Source organism: Cucurbita pepo, chromosome 6 (genome assembly GCF_057944985.1).
Source record: "Cucurbita pepo subsp. pepo isolate OVF chromosome 6, ASM5794498v1, whole genome shotgun sequence".
Classification (NCBI taxonomy): domain Eukaryota; kingdom Viridiplantae; phylum Streptophyta; class Magnoliopsida; order Cucurbitales; family Cucurbitaceae; genus Cucurbita; species Cucurbita pepo.
Genome location: NC_141803.1, coordinates 9466284 through 9491595, shown reverse-complemented (window position 1 = coordinate 9491595; position 25312 = coordinate 9466284). Strand labels below are relative to the sequence as shown.

Sequence of the window (25312 nt, the reverse complement as noted above, 5' to 3'; positions counted from 1 at the left end):
TGGGTCACTTTATCGGTTATAATCTTGGTCCATTCATGTACTCTCTTTTACTCGGGTATCACTCTACTCAAAACCCTTTCAGAATTAAGTAATATTTTAGGTTTTAACATTTTAAGGGTAACAAATTAGGACCAAAAGAAAATATGTATAATAATTGGAAATGCCAAGGTTAATATCATAAAATAAAACGGATATATGGAAAGAACTCATGTCAATTATCCTAAAAAAAGAAAAAATGAAGAAGGATGTCAATTGCAACTTTCTAATATGAAACCAACCAGCTGGCACAACATGTTTTAGTAAAAAAAATATCATTAAAGATTATTTGTGATGCTCATAAAGAAAGAAAAAAAAAAACACATGTAAAACGAAAATGATCTTTACAAGATTATGAAACCAAAGAAACTATGTGGAAACAGAGGGAAGAGATCAAGGAGAAGTACCCGAGTAATTTCAATATTAAGACACTTTCAAGGACGAAAGTTTCATCTTGACGTGTATGATGTATGAACGAAAAATAAAAAAAATAAAAAAAAGAAGCGAAACTTTGTGCCACGTTGCTAAAGCTGAGAAGTGGCGGGTTGGCCTCCACTATAAAAAAGGGAGGCCCCCCACTTCATTTTATCATCTTAAAATGAACGGTTCGAGCCAGTCAGAGAGTACACTTTCTGACGGCTCAAGGCCAAAATTTTGGTTGATTTTCTCGGACTCTTTCCTCCTGGTTTCAATTTTTAGAAAGCGTTCAAAGTTAGTATGTATGACTACCTTCTAGCTAGTTAAATTTTTTGAATCGAGTTTAAATTATTTATGCATGATGAGGCCTAGTTTAAATTATTAGGAGTCAGTTTCTGTGCCGTATTTGGCTTAGTTTAAATTACTGGGACAAAGTTTCTATGCAGTATTGGGCTTAGTTTAAATTAGTGGGAGTATGCTTTTATGCATAATTAGACTTAGTTTAAAGTATGGGGAGTAAGTTTTTATGCCTAATTAGGCTTAAGTTAAATTATTGGAATCCAATTTAAATTATTTATGCCTAATTAGGCAGAGATAGTTTAAACCATTAGGAGTAAATTTTTATGCATAATTAGATTTAGCTAGTTTGTGCGTTATGAAGCGTTATGTTGAAAGCATGAAAATGTTACGTTATGTCTTGTGAATTGCATGTATAGAATGATTTGAATTACATGTATAACGATAAATAACATGAAATATAATCCCGATATAAGCATGAACGATGTGATAATTGATATGAGAAATGGTACGATATCAATGAAATGATAGCGGGGTTATATTTAATAATGTTGAAAATGAAAAAATATTGGGACCTCATGCATTAATGTTCGCTCATGCATTCGGGGATACCCGTATTCCTCCACGATGGTATGGGCGCGTACACCACAAGGCAGGATAACTTTCACTATGTTTTACGTAATGCTGCCGTGACAGCTACCGTTTCTAATAGGTATTCGACATAGAGAGCTACCAGAGCATGCTCGCCCGACAAGGAAAGGGGCCAAGGGTGTGCAAACCTACTCGTGGGTCCATACTCGCACGTAAAACATAACTCTTTTTCTTTTATCTTTTGCAATTATTTAGATTTTAGATATCTTACCTAAAATCAGAATCCATTGAAAATGGGAGTTAAATAAGAATCTAGGGTCGTTACTCATTGTAAACACATCAAAAAATGAATGCTATGAATTGTCTTTATTTGATTTGTTGTTTACTTTTGCATCAACTTTTAATGTCATCATTTGTTTATCTCTCGAATTTCGAGAGTCACCTTAGAAAGTGACCATTCTTAATCAAAGCGAAGGAGAACTTCTAACAATCTATTGTAAGTCGAAGGCCAATGATTTAGGTAATAAGGTTGTTGCATCATGAAAAATTTTCAACGGCACCACCTTTATTTATATATATATATATATATATATATATATATATATATATATATATATATATATATATATATATATACATATTTATATAATTGATAGCTTTTAAAATATAATATACAACCGAAAAACGTCATTATCGATATTCAACTTCTATGGCGATTTATAAAAATATAATTATAGTTTGAATGTTAAATTAGAAGTTTAATACGTTCAAAAAGCCCATAATTATTTCATGCTTAATGGTTTATACAACCTCATATAGTCTGAGTTATTATTTTTTAATTTCTTTTAGTAAAAAAAATGAGTGGAAAGTTAAAAAAAATTTTACCTCTTATTCCATGATTTTGTAACTTAATTTGTACTCATCTAACATAAATTTCTAATACAAGGAGCATATCCTTCCGTTCAAACAAGAATACTGTAACGACCCTAGATTTCTGCTTACCTAGAGTCACGATCATAAAATATAGATTTCGTCTTAAAACACTGCAATAGAGTTACGTGTTCGAAAACATCTTTAAAACGACACAACAAAATATTAAATGAAATAACTTAACACTATAATTAAAAACACTCTATTATAACCTAACTCTAAGAAAATAAATACAACTACCCTTTGCATGTTTCATGGTCTCGAATGGCTATGTAGTCGTTAGTCGTACAGAGGTGCGTTGCCTTTACCTGAAATAGCAGTAGCACATGACTTGAGTACTAAAAGAAATACTCGGTATGTGGCCCCCACTATTGCGGTTAGATGCAAACACATACAATCATGTGTAGGACCTATCGTATAATTCTATATTCCTTAGGTGTTCATACTAAACGAGTTACTGGGATGTGTATTTACTGTTGTACAAACGGTCCACACGTGCGAGTATGAACCCACCAGTCGGTTCGCACACCTCCGGGCCCCTTTCATGGTCACGCGAGCATTCTCTAGAGCGGTAGATGTCGAACACCAGCTAGGAATAGCGACCGTCGTAGCATTATGATAAACATGATGATCATTTTTCTGCCTCGTAGTGTACGTGTCTGTATCATCGTAAAATAGGGGTATTCCTGGATGCATGAATGCACAATGATGCATGAGATCCCAACATTTTTATTCATTATCATGTAAGACAACGCATTCCATTTTTCCTTCATATCATAATCTTTATCATAGTTTCCTTACATAAATTGCGGTTGTGCATTATGTCCACACATTTTTGTCGTATATCATTCATATCATGCATCGTGTCATATCATGTCATATCATACATACATCATATCGTCTGCATATCATGTACTATATCGCCAAACGTGTTATACAATAACATTTATCATATCATCAGTACGTCATCATATCACGTGTCATAACATTCACGTATCATCTCATAGTCACGGTGTATCACGAACATATCATGGACTTATCATCTCGTAAGCATATCACAGTCATATTGTTTTGTAAACACAGCACAGTCATATCGTTACATAAACATAACCTAGTCATATTCTTTCATAAACATATCATGGTCATATAATTTCATAAACGTATCATAGTCATGTCATTTCATAGACACAGTCTTATCATATCATTTCATAAATATATCATCGTCATCTCATTTCATAAACACATCTTAGTCATACTATTTCATACACATATCCTAGTCATATCGTTTCATAAACATATCATAGTCATGTCATTTTCTAAATGTATCCTAGTCTTATCGTTTCATAAACATATTCTAGCCATATTGTTTCATAAACATATCCTAGTCATGTCGTTTCCTAAACGTATCCTAGTCATATCGTTTCATAAACATATTCCAGTCATATCATTTCATAAAGATATCTTAGTCATATCGTTTCATACAGACACCATAGTCACATTGTTCCATAAACATTTCACACGTATCAAGCATATATCACGTATAGAACCATGAGGCACATGTCATGGTACGAACACCAACTTTTAACCAAACCGTTATTAAGGTCACTTACTTGGTTTGCATTAGTAGGTGGTATCCTTACACTCGAGTACAATTGACTATGTGAATTTTAGATCCCGACCTTAAGGAAAGTGCTACATATTAATTTATGCCATATTACTCGTTTCAAAACTACCAAATAATCTCTTTTTTTACAACTATTGTAGGTTACCGTTACTCTAAAAGTGTTGAGATTGAGTTATATCGAGGTTGAAAATGAAAATTGTTGTCATTTGTTAATCAAAAGTGAAAATAAAAACTCGTACAATTATGCTATAATTTTACTTATGAACATTCCTTGGAATACCATATTCACAATTGAGTCCTTACTTAATAGTCAATTATTATTATTCTCCCCAAAGAAAGAAATTCATGCGTTGTTCTTAAGAGCCTCAACACTGTCTCCATTTTCCTCTATTTCATCAAAGTAGTCCTATCGAGCATTTCCAGCCAACATTAGGGCAACCAACAAGAAGAGGGATGAATCAAGGGATAGAAATGCACCCCTACCCCGAAGACCAGTCATAGCGGTCGGGCATGCTGTCTCAAGATTGGGATGGACGTTGCGAGTCAAGTGAATTTGCTCGGTGACCGTAGGCCATACGAGCAAAGTTATAGCCAATCCAATAGTGAACCTGCAAACGTAGAGGTAGCTTGATTGATAACGTTTCCAAATCACTTTTTAGGTAACAGTTAAGAGTAAAGGATGTGATTTGGAAAGAGAAGTTACAGGGCAATGTTGAAGAAACTAGAAAAAATTGTGCTCTTAAAAAAGGCACCTCGGGGAACGGATTTTTTTCGTTGGTAAGGATAGAACAAAGAGAAGTATTCTGCAATTGAAGAAGCAAGAAAAAATGCAAGGGAAAGATATCCGAAGGCCACAGTTGGGTCCTTTGGATACTGACAGATAATAGTGCCTTTGCCTAGGATGGGAGTTCCAGATGCAGTCTGCCCATAAGCAATCACAACAAGAAAGGATAGTGACCATGCAGATGCAGTCTGTCCATAAGCAATCACAACAAGAAAGGATAGTGACCATGAATGAGGGAGCTTGGAAAATTATATGATATTGCATTGGAAAGGATAGTGACCATCAATGAGGGAGCTTGGAAAATTATATGATATTGCATTGGTTGGGAGGTTCTCATCTTGTTGTAATTGTTTCAAATCAACAAATATCTACCGAATAAGAATCAAACAATTTGCGTTAAATTGATGAAAAAAGTGAGTAATTGAAGGGTTGATAAGAAGATTCTATTATTGTGAATGTTTGATTAATCCACCACACCTAAATGGTGTGAAAGTTATCTTATTTATAATCAAATAAATTAAAAGAATATGGAAATAGTAATAAATGGAAATAACAATAAATAGAAAGATACCTATGGTAATAAGGCAAATATTAGATATTTGTCTTATAATAAAATATCAAATATAATATATATGGTAAACTATAATTTATTACTAAATATCCTTAACACCCCACCGCAAGCTGAACGTCGGATTTGAACGAACGTGAAGCTTGGATCTGAAAAATTCAAAGAGGTTGAGAAACACTTTTCGTGAAGATGTCAACAACTTGGTTCAAAGGAGGCGTAATTAAACACTTTCTTGGCCATCTAAAATTGCAGAGGGATCGCCGCTCAGCGGCGATGCTGCCTTGGCTTCGACGAGAATATGTCTAACCCATAAACAGGGATTGTCGCTTAGCGACGATGCTACCTTGGCTCTGGTGAGAATATGTCTAACCCCAAGAAGTAGAAGGGGAAACCTAGAGCAAGGGACAAAGACAATGTTGAAGCCGGAAGAGTCGCCACATTGGGCGAAGGAGCCAATTTTGGCAAAAAGGGCAGCCGAAAGAGTCGCCACATTGGGGCGAAGGAGCCAATTTTGGCGAGAAGGGCGGCAGCAACTTGGTTGGCGAAGATGCCAGTGCGGCGCCTAGATTCCAAAGGTGAATCTCTGCAAAAGGTCGATAGGCTTATCGAGATTCTGTATATTTCCGAAGAGAAATGCTGATGAAGATCCTAAGATTAGGGTTTCTGTGAAGGATGAAGGATAAAGGGAAAATTGAGAAGAATATGAAAGAGACTATGTTTGGAAAAGGTGAAGGATGATTTGGAGGTCAATAGGGTGGAGCCGAAGAGTAATTAATCGGCTCCGCCTGCGGTAGCCATGAAGACTGCTCCTGCGGTGTCAAAGCCAGCAGGGGTGGTGGAGAACAGTAGAAGATTTCAAAAGCCATTGAAAAGAAAGGATCCGGGTTGCTAAACAAAAATGGCTCTGATACCATGTGAATGTTTGATTAATCCACCACACCTAAATGGTGTGAAAGTTATCTTATTTATAATCAAATAAATTACAAGAATATGGAAATAGTAATAAATGGAAATAACAATAAATAGAAAGATACCTATGGTAATAAGGCAAATATCTATTTGCCTTATAATAAAATATCAAATATAATATATATGGTAAACTATAATTTATTACTAAATATCCTTAACAATTATGAAGAGCAAGAGTGCTCAATATACAGAGAGAATACAAAAAGATATTTAGAAAATCTACTTAAAAATCTGCTGAAAATCGGGTAACAAACATGTAAACAAATAAAAAACTAAATCAACTCATAGCTATAAGGAGATTTAATAAGACACTAATTGACAGCAATCTAAACAAACCACGTGATCTTTAACCCTCCTTGTTTAGATGTTGTGAACTCCAAGCTTTTTCCTGAACACCACCTATCTTACTCCGATGATCTTTCTGTTTAGAGGTCGATCAACCAACTCCCTGGTTCTGTTTTTCTCGATCATCGAAAGCTCCTCCTCTGATAGGTGCATCATCAACCAAAGCATCTTGTCGTTCATCTTCAGACTCTTCTTGTCGTTCATCTTCATACTATTATAGTCGTTCATCTTCAGACTCTTCCCGTTACACTAATGATGGTACGGACGCGTACATTCGATATTATGTTCGCTATGATATCATGCAGGCCCTCCTTGTTTCCGTGTGTCCGATATTGTCTGTCATACGTATCCGACCAAGCTAGGCCCAGGGAGTTCGCATGCGTGCTCGCCTGGTGGGCCCACAGTCACGCACGTTGGCCATGCGTGGGAAAGTACCATGCATCCACCCAGCCCGGGCAAAGCAAGGGCCTAAGGCCATGGGAAGGAATGGAAGACAGGCCCCTCTCTCGTTTTCTTTCTTTTGACACTTGTGCTTATGTATGTGTATTGTATGCGATCCCATGCATCCTAATGTGTGATTATATGCTTAACCCCAACAGTGGGGCGACTTATTGGGCATTTTATATAATACTCAAGCCACGTGCTACCCATATATTCAGGTAAGGGAAACGCCCCCATGTACGGCTGACGGTGAACGCTGCGAAGGCCATGGAAGTCTTAAGGAGGGTTTGTAGTGTCGTAGGCGTCTTGTTTGGACTCTCTCGGATGATAGTTATTGCAATTATTTCTTCTAGTTATCTATTGATTATTTCTAGGTTAGGCTGTCGTTGTTGTTTTCCCCCAAGTATGAACTACTTATAATAATGAACGTATTGTCATTATTGAGACTGTCTTACATAAACTCTCGTTCTTTCGTTATACAAGTACAAGGTAACGTTGCTAATGAGGTTAGAGAAAATTAGGGGCGTTACACTCACTGACATCAATATAAACAAACATGTGATCTTTAAAAATTTATGAACATAAGCTTACCTTCTTGTTCTCAGCTACGACTCCTAATAAAAAAAATATCACATCTAAAGTTGCGACAGTAAGAGACAGGATCTTGACAGACACGACCATTGATCCCAAGATAAATGTTACAAAAGAATTTTTAGAAAAATGGGCAAGAGATTGGGAAGACTATGGAATGAGATTAGTGAATGCTTGATACGTATAATGCTCACTATGGTCCTATGCATACCTTAGAATCATGAATTAGGAATTAAAATATGGAATTAAATAGTTTTTCTTTGGTTGGGTTGTTTTTTTTTTTTTTTTTTTTTTTTTACTTTAATTAGGAATTATGTCTATTTCCTCTAAAATTAATTTCCCTATTATACTTTTACCTTTTTAATTCAAAATGAATGAGTTGCAATCATTTATTTTTTAATTTAAAAAATAGCACTCTTCTATTTTTATTATAAACAATGTAACACTAGTAAAAAAAATAATAAAAAAGAATTAATTAATAATAACTAATTCCTTGCCTTGCCAACTCTCACAAAACTCGGGCCCTACTCAACAAACTACTTATCACAAAACCATATACAAAAAGAAAAGAAAGAATTAGAAATAGAAACAAATAGGTTCGTTTATTTATATATTTTTTGGTTATTACCAATAACTCTTTTCTTCCCTTAGACTCTTTTTCAACCATAAAAAGTGAAACAAATCAAGCAGAGACGTGTTCATACCCATCTCTTTTCCTCTTCCATTTAAAGAATATGAGTTTATTTTCAACACTTGCACTTTCTCTCTTAATTTCTTTGTTCTTTGCTAACCAATTCACTACCATGGAAGGATCATTCATCCAAAACCCAAAAATTATGGTCAAGATAACAAATGCTCTAAAATCTAAAAATCAGCTCACTCTTCACTGCAAATCTGGCAATGATGACTTGGGAGTCCACAAGCTGACACCTTGGGCTAGCTACGACTTCAATTTTCGTCCAAACTTATGGGGCACGACATTGTTTTACTGTACCTTCCAATGGCTTGGCTCGTTTCATTACTTCAATGTCTACATAGATAAGCGAGATAGAGATAATTGTGAAAGTAGTCTATGTTCGTGGAATATTAGTGAGAAAAATGTCTGTATGTTCAACTATAAAACCGATAATTATGATATTTGCTACAATTGGCCAGGTAAAACATCCATCTATCCATAAATTTCAAAGTTTGATTTTAATATTGAAATAAATAAATGTTTTTGATATGTTGTTTCCGTGGGATTTTTTTTTTTTTTAAAGCTTGATATGATTAGTACGAGTGAAATATAGACGATGTTAATTACCTATTGACATAAATTATAATATGAAAATTTGTTAACTTATTTTGGTCATGATTGATAATCAAAACAACTATATGAGATTGCGATATTGGATTAGAAGGATTTTGACGTAGGGTAAAGCTTGGAACCTAAAGCAAGTTAGGACGAAAGAAACACCTAAGGGAAACACCTCAAGACTCAAGACACTTCTACAACCCTCTAAGAAATTCATTATGAATCTATGACCGTAAGAATTCGAATTTTTGTTTTATTTATTTTACATTTTATGCTAAGATTTTATTTTTGCTGCCAAAACGAAAAGATATTATGCTGCATTTATTATCGCTGGAAAATGTATGATTTCTAGCAAGGAAATTACTGCCTTAATGTAAAAGTCATAAATTCCTTTTATATTCCCATATACAACTCTCCTCCTTCATTGAAAACAACTTTTGCTCTCCAAATGTTTAGGGTTTTCGAGGGTGTCGAGAGTACGGAAAAATCGAGAGGGTTAGCCAGGAAAAACGTGTGAGGTGGTTCGCTGAATTTTCTTCGGTGAGTGGCCGGAGGGAGAAGCGACCGAGGCTATCGGTGTTGAATATCGTTGCGCGTCGATCGGAATAGGCGAGGGGTGTCGTCGCGTCGTCGGAATCGGGGTTGTGACTCGTCGTTGGCGGCGCAGCGAAGATTAGGGTTTTTGCGAGATTTTGGGTAAGGAAGACGAAGCAAAACGGGTTGGGTTCACGTTTGGCCTCTGGACCAGCCCACAGAACGAACGCGGGCCCTGTGCGTTTCGGCCCAACGCGGACGCGCGCTGCAGCCTTGGTCTCGGCTCCGCACGCGTGCTCTTGGCTCGGCTTGACGTGTACGGCGGCTCGGCTCCGTCAAAACACGCAGCTCGGCTCCGTCAAATCCCGCAGCTCAGCTCGGCGGCTTAATTGGTCGGCTCGGCAGCTCAGCTTGGTGAATCGGTATCACTATAATATATTGATTCCAAGGTTTTTGGCCCTTCCGAAGCCGTTTCTGCCCTTAGTTTTACCATCCGAGGTCAGTATGGCTCCTAAACGTTAAAGACAGATTAGGTCGAGGGTTTATTTTGATAAATAGCATGAGGTTTAGCTAGGGTACCTTATGAAAGGTTCTAAATTTTTATGTGGTTATCATAGGACATATTTAACCGCTGGGATTAGCTCGTTGTGAGTGACTTCAACCAAGACCATCGAGGTAAGTGACCTTACTGTCGGAGTTAGCTTTCTACGTGTTGTATGATGGTGTGTGCCCTGTGGCCCCTGCATGCACCATATTTTATGTGATATGATTATGTGATGTATAGATTGTGTATGTTATGTGATGTATGAACTTGTGTTGACTGTTACCTGTTTATGTTATGTCATGAATGAGATATTAGTATTGTATGCCATGAATATGTTGATTGATGTCATAGATACACGTAGAATTATCGAGTCATGTCATGAGATGTTTATGCAACTGGAATGTTTATGTAATATGCCATGTAATGTAAGTCATGTAAGATGCCATGTGATGTAAGAAACATAAATGCGATGTTAGCACTGCTTATGTAATGCCATGTTAAATATGTTAAGGGACCTCATGCATATATGTATGTCACGTGCATCGGGATTCTTCCCCTTTATGATACGAAAGAATGAAATACGATATTTATGTTCGCCATGATATCATGCGGGCCCTTTTCTGTTCTGTGGTGTCCGGCTACGTGTAACACGTTGTGCCCGACCAAGTCAGGCCCAGGGGGTACGTATAAGAGCCCGCCTGGTGGGTTCATGTACACGTACATGGGCCATGTGTGAAGGAGTACCACACATCCAACCCTACCCGGAATAGAAAAGTGCCCAAGGCTATGAAAAGTTTATGAAAAGTTAGGTCCCGCTCATATGTTGCATGTGTTTGCATTCCTAACCCCAACAGTGGGGTGACTTACTGAGTATTTCATAAAATACTCAAGCCACGTGCTACCTACATTTTTCAGGTAAAGGCAAGGCGCCAATGTACGGTTGACGGCGGAGCTGAGGCCACCATGGAAGTTGGAGACGGGATATTTTTAGGAGTTTACTTTTATTAGACTGTTTTAAGTTATAGGATTGAGTATCGTTTTATTGGGATTTTTTTTGAATTCAGTATTGAAGGTTTATTTTCGGAGTTTAGGTTTTGTTTTGGATTGATGAATTTTTATGAAAGACTATTTCAAGGTTATTTATGATGAGCTTCCGCCTAATGAGATAAGTATGCATGGGTGACGTCACTAATTAGGTTAAAGAAAATCAGGGGCGTTACAATGACCTTCTAGAAAAACTCATGCTTGTTATTACGATAGATTCATATGTTTACGAATGCATGCTACAACTTATGCCTCAAGGAATTATGAACATTAGAAACTTACAAGATTGAGAACCAAGAACAATACCATACAAGTTCTACAACTACCAAAGCAAGAAGAATGGTAGGTACCACTGAAGGATAAGGGACAAAGGTCCTAAAACTCAAAAACTCAAGAAAAAATCCTAAGTCCTCCCATGGTACAACATGTTCTTGACTCAAAATACGCTGTAGGTATTGATGTTGCAACATAGGGCAAGCACTGGGTGTTGGATTTCAAACTACGCTTCTTGGAACGCATGAAGCCTTGAGCGTAGGTATTCAGACTATGCTTCTTGGAACGCCTGAAGCAGCTTAGAATACGCTGGGTGCAAGATTTAAGACTACGCTTCTTGGAATGCATGTAGCCTTGAGCGTAGGTATTCAGACTATGCTGCTTGGAACGCATGAAGCCTTGGGCATAGGTATTCAAACTGTATCATAGGGCAAGCCCTTGATGCAGAATTAGAATACATTGTTTGTTACAAAAGTAGCCTTCCTTGGATGTAGGTTTTCAGACTATGTTACTTGAAATGCATGAAGCTCTTGAGATAGGTTTTAAGAGCTTGTCGAAGGGCAAGCCCTGAGGCGTGGGTAAAGACTGTGTCGGTTGGAACGCATGAAGCCTTGGACACAGGATATCAGGTTCATGTCTAATACCGTAAATCTTTAGGGCAGAGTGTAGGAGAAAGAACCAAGAACCGAACAAGAACTTAGAAAGTACCAAGGACGAGAGAAAGATCATGGACTAGAACATGGACCAAGAACCAAGAACCATAGTACTAAATCCCTTAAAAGATAACAACGGTTTTAGAATCCAAGGACCAAGATCGTTAGGAAATATCATGATAAGAACTTATTAAGATATAATATTTGGAGAATATATTATAACAATTAGTTATGGAATATATCTTAGATATTCGTAATTCGTTAATATTTTTTTCTTTATGATTTGCTTAGTAGTATATTTTATTTTATTCTCAAGATTTAGTTAGTTTATATTTTTCCTTCTTTTTAGGTATTAGTTGGTAGCTTGTATCCTATTTAAACGTTGTGAATATTAATGAAGATTGCTCTTTCGATCCCAATTCTATTTCTCATTCTTAACATTGTATCAAGGAACCGATCTTGGTGTTCTTAAATATCATAACTTTCTTTATGGTGGAATCAGCCAAATCGAGCTTCAAAATTTCGGATGTTGACTTAACACATCATTATTATAATGATCACTCAGATCATCCATTATATTCTCTTGTTCCAATCAAATTAAATGGAAAAAATTATCAATCCTGGTGTCAGTTAGTTCTACATGATCTTATTGCCAAAAGGAAAATTGGCTTCATTGATGGCACTATTGAAGAACCGTCTCAAGATGCAAATTCAACCGAATTTGAACTCTGGAATCAATTCAACAGTATGATAATATCTTTGTTAACTCATTCAGTTGAAGCAGATATCGCTGATGAAATTATTCTCACAAAAGAATGCTCCAGCAATTTTTCAGATACAAATGTCGATAACAATGATGTCATAGGGAACCATGGCACTGTCAGCATATTTCACCAAGCTCAAAGCACTCTGGGATGAATTGGAAGCGTATCGCATGTTGAACATAACTCTCTGTGGGAAACACTTGCACTCTTTATTAAGACCAATCGAGAAGAGAATACAAGACACTTTGTAGAATGCTACTACTTTATAATGCTTGGAATTTCTTGGGATGAAAAACTAGGTAGGGTCGAGGGGTATTTATACTATTCCCTAGGCAATCTAGACCTAACAAATGTAAATCGTTTTCCTAAAATATCGAGATGTCTCTCCTAAAACATCTCGTATATTTCCTAAAATCTCTACAAAAATAAATAGGCAATGGGCTAGTACAATTATTGGGCTTGACTCTATCGGGCCAGTGATAATATTTTAACACTCCCCCTCAGCACTAGTTCTCAATCGCCGCACCATGTCAAGCTGACAGAGAAAACTCTCGTGTTTGCCCGTATTCGACTCTTTTGTAAACAAGTCTGTCACTTAGTCATCTGTCTTGATCTGCTACATCTCGATTTCTTCCTTTAGAACCTTCTCTCGAATGAAATGGTACTGCACCTCCACATGCTTTGTTCTAGCAATTTTCTGCTAGGCGAATCGCAGATTGGTTGTCGCAATGAAGTGATATTGGATACTCAATTTTCTGGTGCAAATCTTTCATCAAGAGTTTCAACCATGTACTTTCCTGAGCTGCTCCAGCCGATGCTCTATACTTTGCTTCTATAGTTGATAAATGATACTGTTGGTTGTCTCTTGCTACACCAAGAAATTGTTCCCAAACCAAACTTGAACACATACCTAGTGGTTGACCTCCGAGTATCGTGGTCTCCCTCATAGTCAGCATCACAGTATCCAACTAGCTTGCAGTCTTTGCTTCTTTTGTACAAAAGACCATAGTCGATTGTACCTTTGACATATCTCAAGATCCATCGAGTTGCATCTAAATGAGGCTTCTTTGGACTTTGCATGTACCGACTCATAACCCCAACTGCATAAGAAATATCAGGCCGAGTTAAAGTTAGGTACAGTGCTATGCACTCTACATAGTACACCATTTTAACTGCTGTTTATCTTATAAATAGAACACCATCACCATTGTTATCGAAATAGACACCAATTGAAGCACTCTACAAACGACCACCTACATTTCACCATCTTAAAGTTTTTGGTTGTAAGTGTTATGCAACTGTTATACACCCTAAGCAAAAATTTTAACCTCGGGCGATTCCTTGTGTTTTCATAGGATATCCTTGTGATCACAAAGGTTACAAGTTGTGTGACATGCAATCTAAAAAAAAAAAAATTATCAGTCGTGATGTTAAATTTTGTGACGATGATTTTCCTTTTTTATCAGCTTCATAAACATTGACATTAGCTCCTTCAACTCTCATTTTACCACTTCAAGATTCATACTACTCAAACATCTATTCTAGCCCTCCCCCACTTTCTATTCCTTCACCTACTACTTCGTCGACCCTTCGCCTTCTATTCCTTCTCTAGATTCGCCCACTAATTCTAATCTTATCCCACCTGATACGTCAATTCCACTCCGACGTTCTACTCGTACCAAACAGCCTCCAGCTTGTTATAATGATAATGAGATGTCTTCTGGAGCCAATCATTTAACCTCTAGCTCAAGTCCCTACACTGGCACCAGGTACCCCGTTCATGATTACCTTTCATTCTCTCGTTTTTTACCTACTCAACGTGCTTTTCTAGCTCTTATTACAGCCCAGACAGAACCTAAAACCTATGATGAGGCAGTTGGCGACCCATTACTGCAGCAGGCTATGAATGATGAAATTGCAGCTTTGAAACGTAATCGTACTTGGTCTCTCGTTCCTCTACCACTTGGCCATGAAGCTATTGGCTGTCATTGGGTGTACAAGATTAAACACAACTTTGATAGTTCTACTGAACGTTATAAAGCTCGACTGGTAGCAAAGGGATACACTCAGGTTGAAGGTGTTGATTACAAAGAGAAGCTTTCTCCTACAACGAAACTTACTACACCTCGTTGCTTACTCACTATTGTTGCTGCTCGAAAATGGTTCACTCATCAGTTGGATGTTCAAAATTCCTTTCTCCATTATAATCTAGACGAGGAAGTCTATATGTCTTTACCATCAGGTATTCGCCGACAGGGGGAGAATACAGTATGTCGGCTCCATAAATCTCTTTATGGTTTAAAAATGACTTCTCGCAATTGGTGCTCCATATTCTCTAACCAATACACAAAATGTAGGCTACACTCAGTCCAAAGCAGATTATTCTTTATTTATTAAGAATAAAGGTACTTCTTTCACTGCAACTCTTATCTATGTTGATGATATTTTGTTGACAGGCAATGATCTCAAAGAAATTCAACATCTCAAGACTAGTTTACTTGAGAAGTTCCTTATCAAAGATTTAGGGAATTTGAAATATTTTCAAGGCATTGAATTTTCTAGGTCTAGAAAAGAAATTTTTATCTCCCAAAGGAAGTATGCTGTAGACACTTTTCAAGACACATGTCTTACAAGAGCACGTCCAAAAAGATTTCCTATGGAGAAAAATCTGAAACGTTCTCTAAGATAAGGAGAGAAATTGAATGATCCAAGTAAATACACACGGTTGATTGGCAGATTAATATATTTATCCGTTACTAGGCCTGACATAGTGTATTCAGTTCGTATGCTTAGTCAATTTATGCATGAACCAAGAAAATCACATTGGGAGGCTAAAGGAAAATGGCAAGTGACTATTTACTGAGTATGCTTAGTCAATTTATGCATAACCTCGATAGGAGGTCGTTTACTGAGTATTCTTAAAATACTCAAGCCTCGTGCTACTATATTTTTCACATAAAGGCAAGGCGCCCCTGTAAGACTGACGGAGGCTTCACAACCACGAGTTCGTGACACGTGCATAGGATAGTTTCGCATAATAATTTAATAGTATAGGTTAGTATATGTTGAGTAGTATTTTCATTTGACAATAGTATAGATTAGTATAGGTTCAATTGTATTTGCATTTGACAATAGTATAGATCAGTCTTGTCTGAGTTGTATTTGCAGCTAATAAACTGTAGGTTGATTTGTATTTGTATTTAATAAAGTTTAGGTTGAATTGTATTTGCATTTAATAAAGCATAGGTTAGTATAGGTTCAGTTGTATTTATAATTATTAGATCATTTGTTAGTATAGGGCGTTTAATTCAATAATGTTTTTCATTTTTTCTTTGTATTTGTTTATTCCCGAGGTAATAAATGAGGCACGAAGTTAATGTTGAATTTATAATAAGGGTTCATTAAAGTAATTCCGCATTAACTATCGGGTTAAATCTGAAGTAACGGTCTTGGGTTAAATAGGAAAATTTAGGTTGGAAATCTCTCCTTAAAGATGCGTTTTAAACCCGTGAAGCAAATGATATTACATAACGTGCCAAAGTGGACAAAACGGACAATATTGACTAGCTATGAATTTGGATGTTTGAACATTCCACCACACCTTTTAAATTTTGATTTTGTTGTGATTCTCTCCTTCTTATTAATCATATCTATTTTTCTTATGGTCTAAAGGGAATAAAAAATTGATAAACATCCTTAAAAAAACCCATTCATAACTCTGGCTTAAATCTCTCCTTTACAAGGGTAATTAAGGAGAAAATATAGAAAATGCAACGGTCTAGTTTGTGTTTAAGCAACTTTGTTTTTTGATGTCCACCAAAAATAGCAAATGAAAAAGAATTGATATTTATAACTATGCAACAAATATGGATATCCAACCTCAAAACATTCATAGGAATTAATTTTTAGAGTGGATATCAACCTTAAATCAGCTTCTCAAACAGCTTTAACAGGATGTTCAAAACAGGTATTTATTTTTATTTTTATTTTGCTATATAATGAACCAAAATCCAAATGATTAAACATCAACAAAATAAATTTGAGCATTTTAATAAAATGAAGACTCTAACAAGCTTCGGTATTACCTTATTGTTTGCTTTGGAATCAAGCATTATTATCAACACATGTTTTGCAGGTTCCAACGGACAAGCTGTAGTGGAAGATTGGCATTTACCAGAAGGCAAATGGCAAGTGACTATTTACAATTATCAAACAAACTCAGTTTTAAATGCTCATTGCAAGTCAAAAGACGACGATTTGAACGAACAGGTTTTGGACAAGCGAGCCCAATTCCACTGGAGATTTGAAATGAACTTTTGTCATACGACTTTGTATTGGTGCAATTTTAACAGTTCGAATGGACATGCTTCGTTTCAGGTGTTTTGGCCAGAGAACTCGCATTGGCTTTCTAAACAATGCAACTTTAAAAACTGCATTTGGGCAGCATTTGATGATGGATTTTACTTAAAAAATCTTCATTTGGGGAAGTTTGAATTGATACACCCTTGGGAAAAATGAAGTAAAATCTCCCTCACTCGTTTTGGTCCAACAAAACCTACTTTTTTTTTTTTTTCCTTTTATGTTTGCTTGCTTTCACATGTAATAATTCTAGAGAGAGTCGTGGGGTGTCTTTATAGGCTTAAATATGTTGCATATTTAAGTCTAATAAAATGGGAGGAATCTTTTGGGAATTTATAGTTCTTTGGATGTTGATAATTTGGTTGGGTTTCAAGTTTCTACTTGTATCTACCCATGTGCAAGCTTTCAAACTCAGGATTTGGCCGTCAATGGCCCTAATATTCCCCTAACAATATTGTAAGGTTATTTACTTCTCGCTTCTAAGAGTGAAAACTATCTCCACAGACAAACATGAGTCCTTCCCGCATGTCTTTTCCTCACTCACATGTTTGCTACGAAAATTCTCAAGAGGTCTTCCAACATAAAATTACTCCAGCAAAGCACATTTAATCTCGAAGTTCTTATGATTAAGCCAACAAAAAGGAAAGTGCATCTCCTTGATATAGGTAGTAAGTTTCAATTCTTTTTAAGCATTTATTAGTCATCTGTACTCTGAGTCACTTTATCGGTTATAATCTTGGTCCATTCATGTACTCTCTTTTACTCGGGTATCACTCTACTCAAAACCCTTTCAGAATTAAGTAATATTTTAGGTTTTAACATTTTAAGGGTAACAAATTAGGACGAAAAGAAAATATGTATAATAATTGGAAATGCCAAGGTTAATATCATAAAATAAAACCGATATATGGAAAGAACTCATGTCAATTATCCTAAAAAAAAAAAAAAGAAGAAGAAGAAGGATGTCAATTGCAACTTTCTAATATGAAACCAACCAGCTGGCACAACATGTTTTAGTAAAAAAAATATCATTAAAGATTATTTGTGATGCTCATAAAGAAAGAAAAAAAAAACACATGTAAAACGAAAATGATCTTTACAAGACTATGAAACCAAAGAAACTATGTGGAAACAGAGGGAAGAGATCAAGGAGAAGTACCCGAGTAATTTCAATATTAAGACACTTTCGAGGACGAAAGTTTCATCTTGACGTGTATGATGTTTGAACGAAAAATAAAAAAAAAAAAAAAAAAAAAAGCGAAACTTTGTGCCATGTTGCTAAAGTTGAGAAGTGGTGGGTTGGCCTCCACTATAAAAAAAGGGAGGTCCCCCACTTCATTTTATCATCCTAAAATGAACGGTTCGAGCCAGTCAGAGAGTACACTTTCTGAAGGCTCAAGGCTAAAATTTTGGTTGATTTGCTCGGACTCTTTCCTCCTGGTTTCAATTTTTAGAAAGCGTTCAAAGTTAGTATGTATGACTACCTTCTGGCTAGTTAAATTTTTTGAATCGAGTTTAAATTATTTATGCATGATGAGGCCTAGTTTAAATTATTAGGAGTCAGTTTCTGTGCCGTATTTGGCTTAGTTTAAATTACTGGGACTAAGTTTCTATGCAGTATTGGGCTTAGTTTAAATTAGTGGGAGTATGCTTTTATGCATAATTAGACTTAGTTTAAAGTATGGGGAGTAAGTTTTTATGCCTAATTAGACTTAAGTTAAATTATTGGAATCGAATTTCAATTATTTATGCGTAACTAGGCATAGATAGTTTAAATCATTAGGAGTAAATTTTTATGCATAATTAGATTTAGCTAGTTTGTGCGTTATGAAACGTTATGTTGAAAGCATGAAAATGTTACGCTATGTCTTGTGAATTGCATGTATAGAATGATTTGAATTACATGTATAACGATATTGGGACCTCATGCACTAATGTGCGCTCATGCATTCGGGGATACCCGTATTCCTCCACGACGGTATGGGCGCGTACACCACAAGGCAGGATAACTTTCACTATGTTTTACGTAATGCTGCCGTGACGGCTACCGTTTCTAACGGGTATCAGAGCATGCTCGCCCGACAAGGAAAGGGGCCAAGGGTGTGCAAACCTACTCGTGGGTCCATACTCGCACGTAAAACATAACTCTTTTTCTTTTATCTTTTGCAATTATTTAGATTTTAGATATCTTGCCTAAAATCAGAATCCATTGAAAATGGGAGTTAAATAGGAATCTAGGGTCGTTACTCATTGTAAACACATCAAAAAATGAATTCTATCAATTGTCTTTATTTGATTTGTTGTTTACTTTTGCATCAACTTTTAATGTCATCATTTGTTTATCTCTCGAATTTTCCAAAGTCATCTTAGAAAGTGACCATTCTTAATTAAAGGGAAGGAGAACTTCTAACAATCTATTCCAAGTCCAAGGCCAATGATTTAGGTAACAAGGTTGTTGCATGATGCAAAATTTTCAACGGCACCACCTTTATATATATATATATATATATATACATACATATTTATATAATTGATAGCTTTTAAAATATAATATACAACCGAAAAAAGTCATTATCGATATTCAGACTTCTATGGCGATTTATAAAAATATAATTATAGTTTGAATGTTAAATTAGAAGTTTAATATGTTCAAAAGCCCATAATTATTTAATGCTTAATGGTTTATACAACCTCATATAGTCTCCGTTATTATTTTTTAATTTCTTTTAGTTAAAAAAATTAGTGGAAAGTTTAAAGTTTTTTTACCTCTTATTCCATGATTTTGTAACTTAATTTGTACTCATCTGACATGAATTTCTAACATAGGGAGCATATCCTTCCGTTCAAACAAGAATACTGTAACAACCCTAGATTTCTGGTTACCTAGAGTCACTATCATAAAATATAGATTTCATCTTAAAACACTGCAATAGAGTTACGTGTTCGAAAACATCTTTAAAACCACACAACAAAATATTAAATGAAATAACTTAACACTATAATTAAAAACACTCTATTATAACCTAACTCTAAGAAAATAAATACAACTACCCCTTGCATGTTTCATGGTCTCGAATGGCTATGTAGTCGTTAGTCGTACAGAGGTGCGTTGCCTTTACCTGAAATAGCAGTAGCACATGACTTGAGTACTAAAAGAAATACTCGGTATGTGACCCCCTCTATTGCGATTAGATGCAAACACATACAATCGTATAATTCTACCTTAGGTGTTCATACTAAACGAGTTACTGGGATGTGTATTTACTGTTGTACAAACGGTCCACACGTGCGAGTATGAACCCACCAGTCGGTTCGCACACCTCCGGGCCCCTTTCATTGTCAGGCGAGCATTCTCTAGAGCGGTTGATGTCGAACACCAGCTAGGCATAGCGACCGTCGTAGCATTATGATAAACATGATGATCATTTTTCTGACTCGTAGTATACGTGTCTGTATCATCGTAAAATAGGGGTATTCCTGGATGCGTAAATGCACAATGATACATGAGATCCCAACATTTTTATTCATTATCATGTAAGACAACCCCTTCAATTTTTCCTTCATATCATAATCTTTATCATAGTTTCCTTACATAAATTGCGGTTGTGCATTATGTCCACACATTTTTGTCGTATATCATTCATATCATGCATCGTGTCATATCATGTCATATCATACATACATCATATCGTCAGCATATCATGTACTATATCGCCAAACGTGTTATACAATAACATTTATCATATCATCAGTACGTCATCATATCACGTGTCATAACATTCACGTATCATCTCATAGTCACGTTGTATCACGAACATATCATGGACTTATCATCTCGTAAGCATATCATAGTCATATTGTTTTGTAAACACAGCACAGTCATATCGTTACATAAACATAACCTAGTCATATTCTTTCATAAACATATCATGGTCATATCATTTCATAAACGTATTATAGTCATGTCATTTCATAGACATAGTCTTATCACATCATTTCATAAATATATCATCGTCATCTCATTTCATAAACACATCTTAGTCATACCATTTCATACACATATCCTAGTCATATCGTTTCATAAACATATCATATTCATGTCATTTTCTAAATGTATCCTAGTCTTATCGTTTCATAAACATATTCTAGCCATATTGTTTCATAAACATGTCCTAGTCGTGTCGTTTCCTAAATGTATCCTAGTCATATCGTTTCATAAACATATCCCAGTCATATCATTTCATAAAGATATCTTAGTCATATCATTTCATACAGACACCATAGTCACATTGTTCCGTAAACATTTCACACGTATCAAGCATATATCACGTATAGAACCACGAGGCACATGTCATGGTACGGACATCAACTTTTAACCAAACCGTTAGTAAGGTCACTTACTTGGTTTGCATTAGCAGGTGTTCTCCTTACACTCGAGTACAATTGACTATGTGAATTTTAGATCCAGACCTTAAGGAAAGTGCTACATATTAATTTATGCCATATTACTCGGTTCGAAACTACCAAATAATCTCTTTTTTTACAACTATTAAAGGTTACCACTACTCTAAAAGAGTTGAGTTTGAGTTATGTGGTTGAAAATGAAAAATGTTATCATTTGTTAATCAAAAGTGAAAATAAAAACTCGTACAATTATGCTATAATTTTACTTATGAACATTCCTTGGAATACCATATTCACAATTGAGTCCTTACTTAATAGTCAATTATTATTATTCTCCCCGAAGAAAGAAATTCATGCGCTGTTCTTAAGAGCCTCAACACTGTCTCCGTTTTCCTCTATTTCATCAAAGTAGTCCTCTCGAGCATTTCCAGCCAACATTAGGGCAACCAACCAGAAGAGGGATGAATCAAGGGATAGAAATGCACCCCCACCCCGAAGACCAGTCATAGCGGTCGGGCATGCTGTCTCAAGATTGTGATGGACGTTGCGAGTCAAGTGAATTTGCTCGGTGACTATAGGCCATACGAGCAAAGTTATAGCCAATCCAATAGTGAACCTGCAAACACAGAGGTGGCTTGATTGATAACGTTTCCAAATCACTTTTTAGGTAACAGTTAAGAGTAAAGGATGTGATTTGGAAAGAGAAGTTACAGGGCAATGTTGAAGAAACTAGAGAAAATTGTGCTCTTAAAAAAGGCACCTCGGGGAACGGATTTTTTTCGTTGGTAAGGATAGAACAAAGAGAAGTATTCTGCAATTGAAGAAGCAAGAAAAAACGCAAGGGAAAGATATCCGAAGGCTACAGTTGGGTCCTCTGGATACTGACAGATAACAGTGCCTTTGCCTAGGATGGGAGTTTCAGATGCAGTCTGCCCATAAGCAATCACAACAAGAAAGGATAGTGACCATCAATGAGGGAGCTTTGAAAATTATATGATATTGCATTGGTTGGGAGGTTCTCATCTTGTTGTAATTGTTTTAAATGCACAAATATCTACACAATAAGAATCAAACAATTTGTGTTAGTGAAAAAAGTGAGTAATTGAAGGGTTGATAAGAAGATTGTATTATGAAGAGCAAAAATGCTCAATATACAGAGAGAATACAAAAAGATATTTAGAAAATCTACTTAAAAATCTGCTGAAAATCGGGTAACAAACATGTAAACAAATAAAAAACTAAATCAACTCCTAGCTATAAGGAGATTTAATAAGACACTAATTGACAGCAATCTAAACAAACCGCGTGATCTTTAACCCTCCTTGTTTAGATGTTGTGAACTCCAAGCTTTTTCCTGAACACCACCTATCTTACTCCGATGATCTTTCTATTTAGAGGTCGATCAACCAACTCCCTGGTTCTGTTTTTCTCGATCATCGAAAGCTCCTCCTCTGATAGGTGCATCATCAACCAAAGCATCTTGTCGTTCATCTTCAGACTCTTCTTGTCGTTCATCTTCATACTATTATAGTCGTTCATCTTCAGACTCTTCCCGTTACACTAATGATGGTACGGACGCGTACATTCGATATTATGTTCGCTATGATATCATGCAGGCCCTCCTTGTTTCCGTGGTGTCCGATATTGTATGACATACGTATCCGACCAAGCTAGGCCCTGGGAGTTCGCATGAGAGCTCGCCTGGTGGGCCCACAGTCACGCACGTTGGCCATGCGTGGGAAAGTACCATGCATCCACCCTGCCCGGGCAAAGCAAGGGCCTAAGGCCATGGGAAGGAATGGAAGACAGGCCCCTCTCTCGTTTTCTTTCTTTTGACACTTGTGCTTATGTATGTGTATTGTATGCGATCCCATGCATCCTAATGTATGATTATATGCTTAACCCCAACAGTGGGGCGACTTATTGGACATTTTATATAATACTCAAGCCACGTGCTACCCATATTTTCAGGTAAGGGCAAGGCCCCCATGTATGGCTGACGGTGAACGTTGCGAAGGCCATAGAAGTCTTAAGGAGGGTTTGTAGTGTCGTAGGCATCTTGTTTGGACTCTCTCGGATGATAGTTATTGCAATTATTTCTTCTAGTTATCTGTTGATTATTTCTAGGTTAGGCTGTCGTTGTTGTTTTCCCCCAAGTATGAACTACTTATAATAATGAACGTATTGTCATTATTGAGACTGTCTTACATAAACTCTCGTTCTTTCGTTATACAAGTACAAGGTAACGTTGCTAATTCGGTTATAGAAAATTAGGGGCGTTACACTAACTGACATCAATATAAACAAACACGTGATCTTTAACAATTTATGAACATAAGCTTACCTTCTTGTTCTCAGCTACGACTCCTAATATAAAGGATATCACATCTAAAGTTGCGACAGTAAGAGACACGATCTTGACAGACACGACCATTGATCCCAAGATAAATGTTACAAAAGAGTTTTCAGAAAAATGGGCAAGAGAACGGGATTAGTGAATGCTTGATATGTATAATGCTCACTATGGTCCTATGCATATCTTAGAATCATGAATTAGGAATTAAAATATGGAATTAAATAGTTTTTCTTTTCTTTTTTTTTTTTTTTTTTTTTTAGGAATTATGTCTGTTTCCTCTAAAATTAATTTCCATATTATACTTTTACATTTTTAATTCAAAATGAATGAGTTTCAATCATATATTTTTTAATTTAAAAAATAACACCCTTCTATTTTTATTATAAACAATGTAACACTAGTAAAAAAAATAATAAAAAAGAATTAATTAATAATAACTAATTCCTTCCCTTACCAACTCTCACACAACTCCAGCCCTAGAATACTCAACAAACTACTTATCACAAAACCATATAAAAAAGAAAAGAAAGAATTATAAATAGAAACAAATAGGTTCGTTTATTTATATATTTTTTGGTTATTACCAATCAACTCTTTTCTTCCGTTACACTCTTTTTCAACTATAAAAAGTGAAACAAATCAAACACAAACGTGTTCATACCCATCTCTTTTCCTCTCCCATTTCAAGAATATGAGTTTATTTTCAACACTTGCACTTTCTCTCTTAATTTCTTTGTTCTTTGCTAACCAATTCACTACCATCGAAGGATCGTCATCCAAACCCCAAAAATTATGGTCAAGATAACAAATGCTCTTAAATCTAAAAATCAGCTCACTGTTCACTGCAAATCTAGCAATGATGACTTGGGACTCCACAAGCTGACACCTTGGGCTAGCTACGTCTTCAGTTTTCGTCCAAACTTATGGGGCACGACATTGTTTTACTGTTCCTTCCAATGGCTTGGCTCGTTTCATTACTTCAATGTCTACATAGATAAGAGAGATAGATATAATTGTGAAAGTAGTCTATGTACGTGGCATATGAGTGAGAAAAATGTCTGTATGTTCAACTATAAAACCGATAATTATGATATTTGCTACAATTGGCCAGGTAAGACATCCATCTATCCATAAATTTCAAAGTTTGATTTTAATATTGAAATAAATAAATGTTTTTGATATGTTTTTTCCGTGGGATTTTTTTTTAAAAAAAAAAGCTTGATATGATTAGTACGAGTGAAATATAGACGATGTTAATTACCTATCGGCATAAATTATAATATGAAAATTTGTTAACTTATTTTGGTCATGATTGATAATCAAAACAACTATATGATAATGCGATATTACATTAGAAGAATTTTGACGTAGGGTAAAGCTTGGAACCTAAAGCAAGTTAGGATGAAAGAAACACCTAAGGGAAACACCTCAAGACTCAAGACCCTTCTACAACCCTCTAAGAAATTCATTATGAATCTATGACCTTCTAGAACA

General features: G+C 35.9%; 1 protein-coding gene and 1 pseudogene across 1 annotated transcript; both read right to left on the bottom strand.

Moving 5' to 3' along the window:
- Nucleotides 1-4238: 4238 nt before the first annotated feature.
- LOC147792280 (uncharacterized) lies at nt 4239-7683 on the bottom strand (annotated as a pseudogene).
- Nucleotides 7684-21813: 14130 nt separating this feature from the next.
- LOC147792279 (uncharacterized) lies at nt 21814-23896 on the bottom strand. The gene is made up of 3 exons (XM_087125030.1): nt 23807-23896; nt 22174-22391; nt 21814-22078 (listed from the first exon to the last, which is right to left on the bottom strand). The coding sequence occupies exons 1-3, from the start codon at nt 23894-23896 to the stop codon at nt 21814-21816; spliced, it is 573 nt and encodes a 190-aa protein (XP_086981156.1).
- Between the last annotated feature and the right edge of the window lie 1416 nt (nt 23897-25312).

What these genes read in the sequence shown, in the direction of transcription:
- LOC147792279 (XM_087125030.1), bottom strand. Translation starts at nt 23,896, where the DNA reads ATGGTCGTGTCTGTCAAGATCGTGTCTCTTACTGTCGCAACTTTAGAT. An exon ending in TCGTAGCTGAGAACAAGAAG is followed by an intron (nt 22,392 to 23,806) that starts GTAAGCTTATGT and finishes GCTTATGGGCAG; the next exon opens with ACTGCATCTGAAACTCCCAT. An exon ending in AGTTTCTTCAACATTGCCCT is followed by an intron (nt 22,079 to 22,173) that starts GTAACTTCTCTT and finishes CTGTGTTTGCAG; the next exon opens with GTTCACTATTGGATTGGCTA.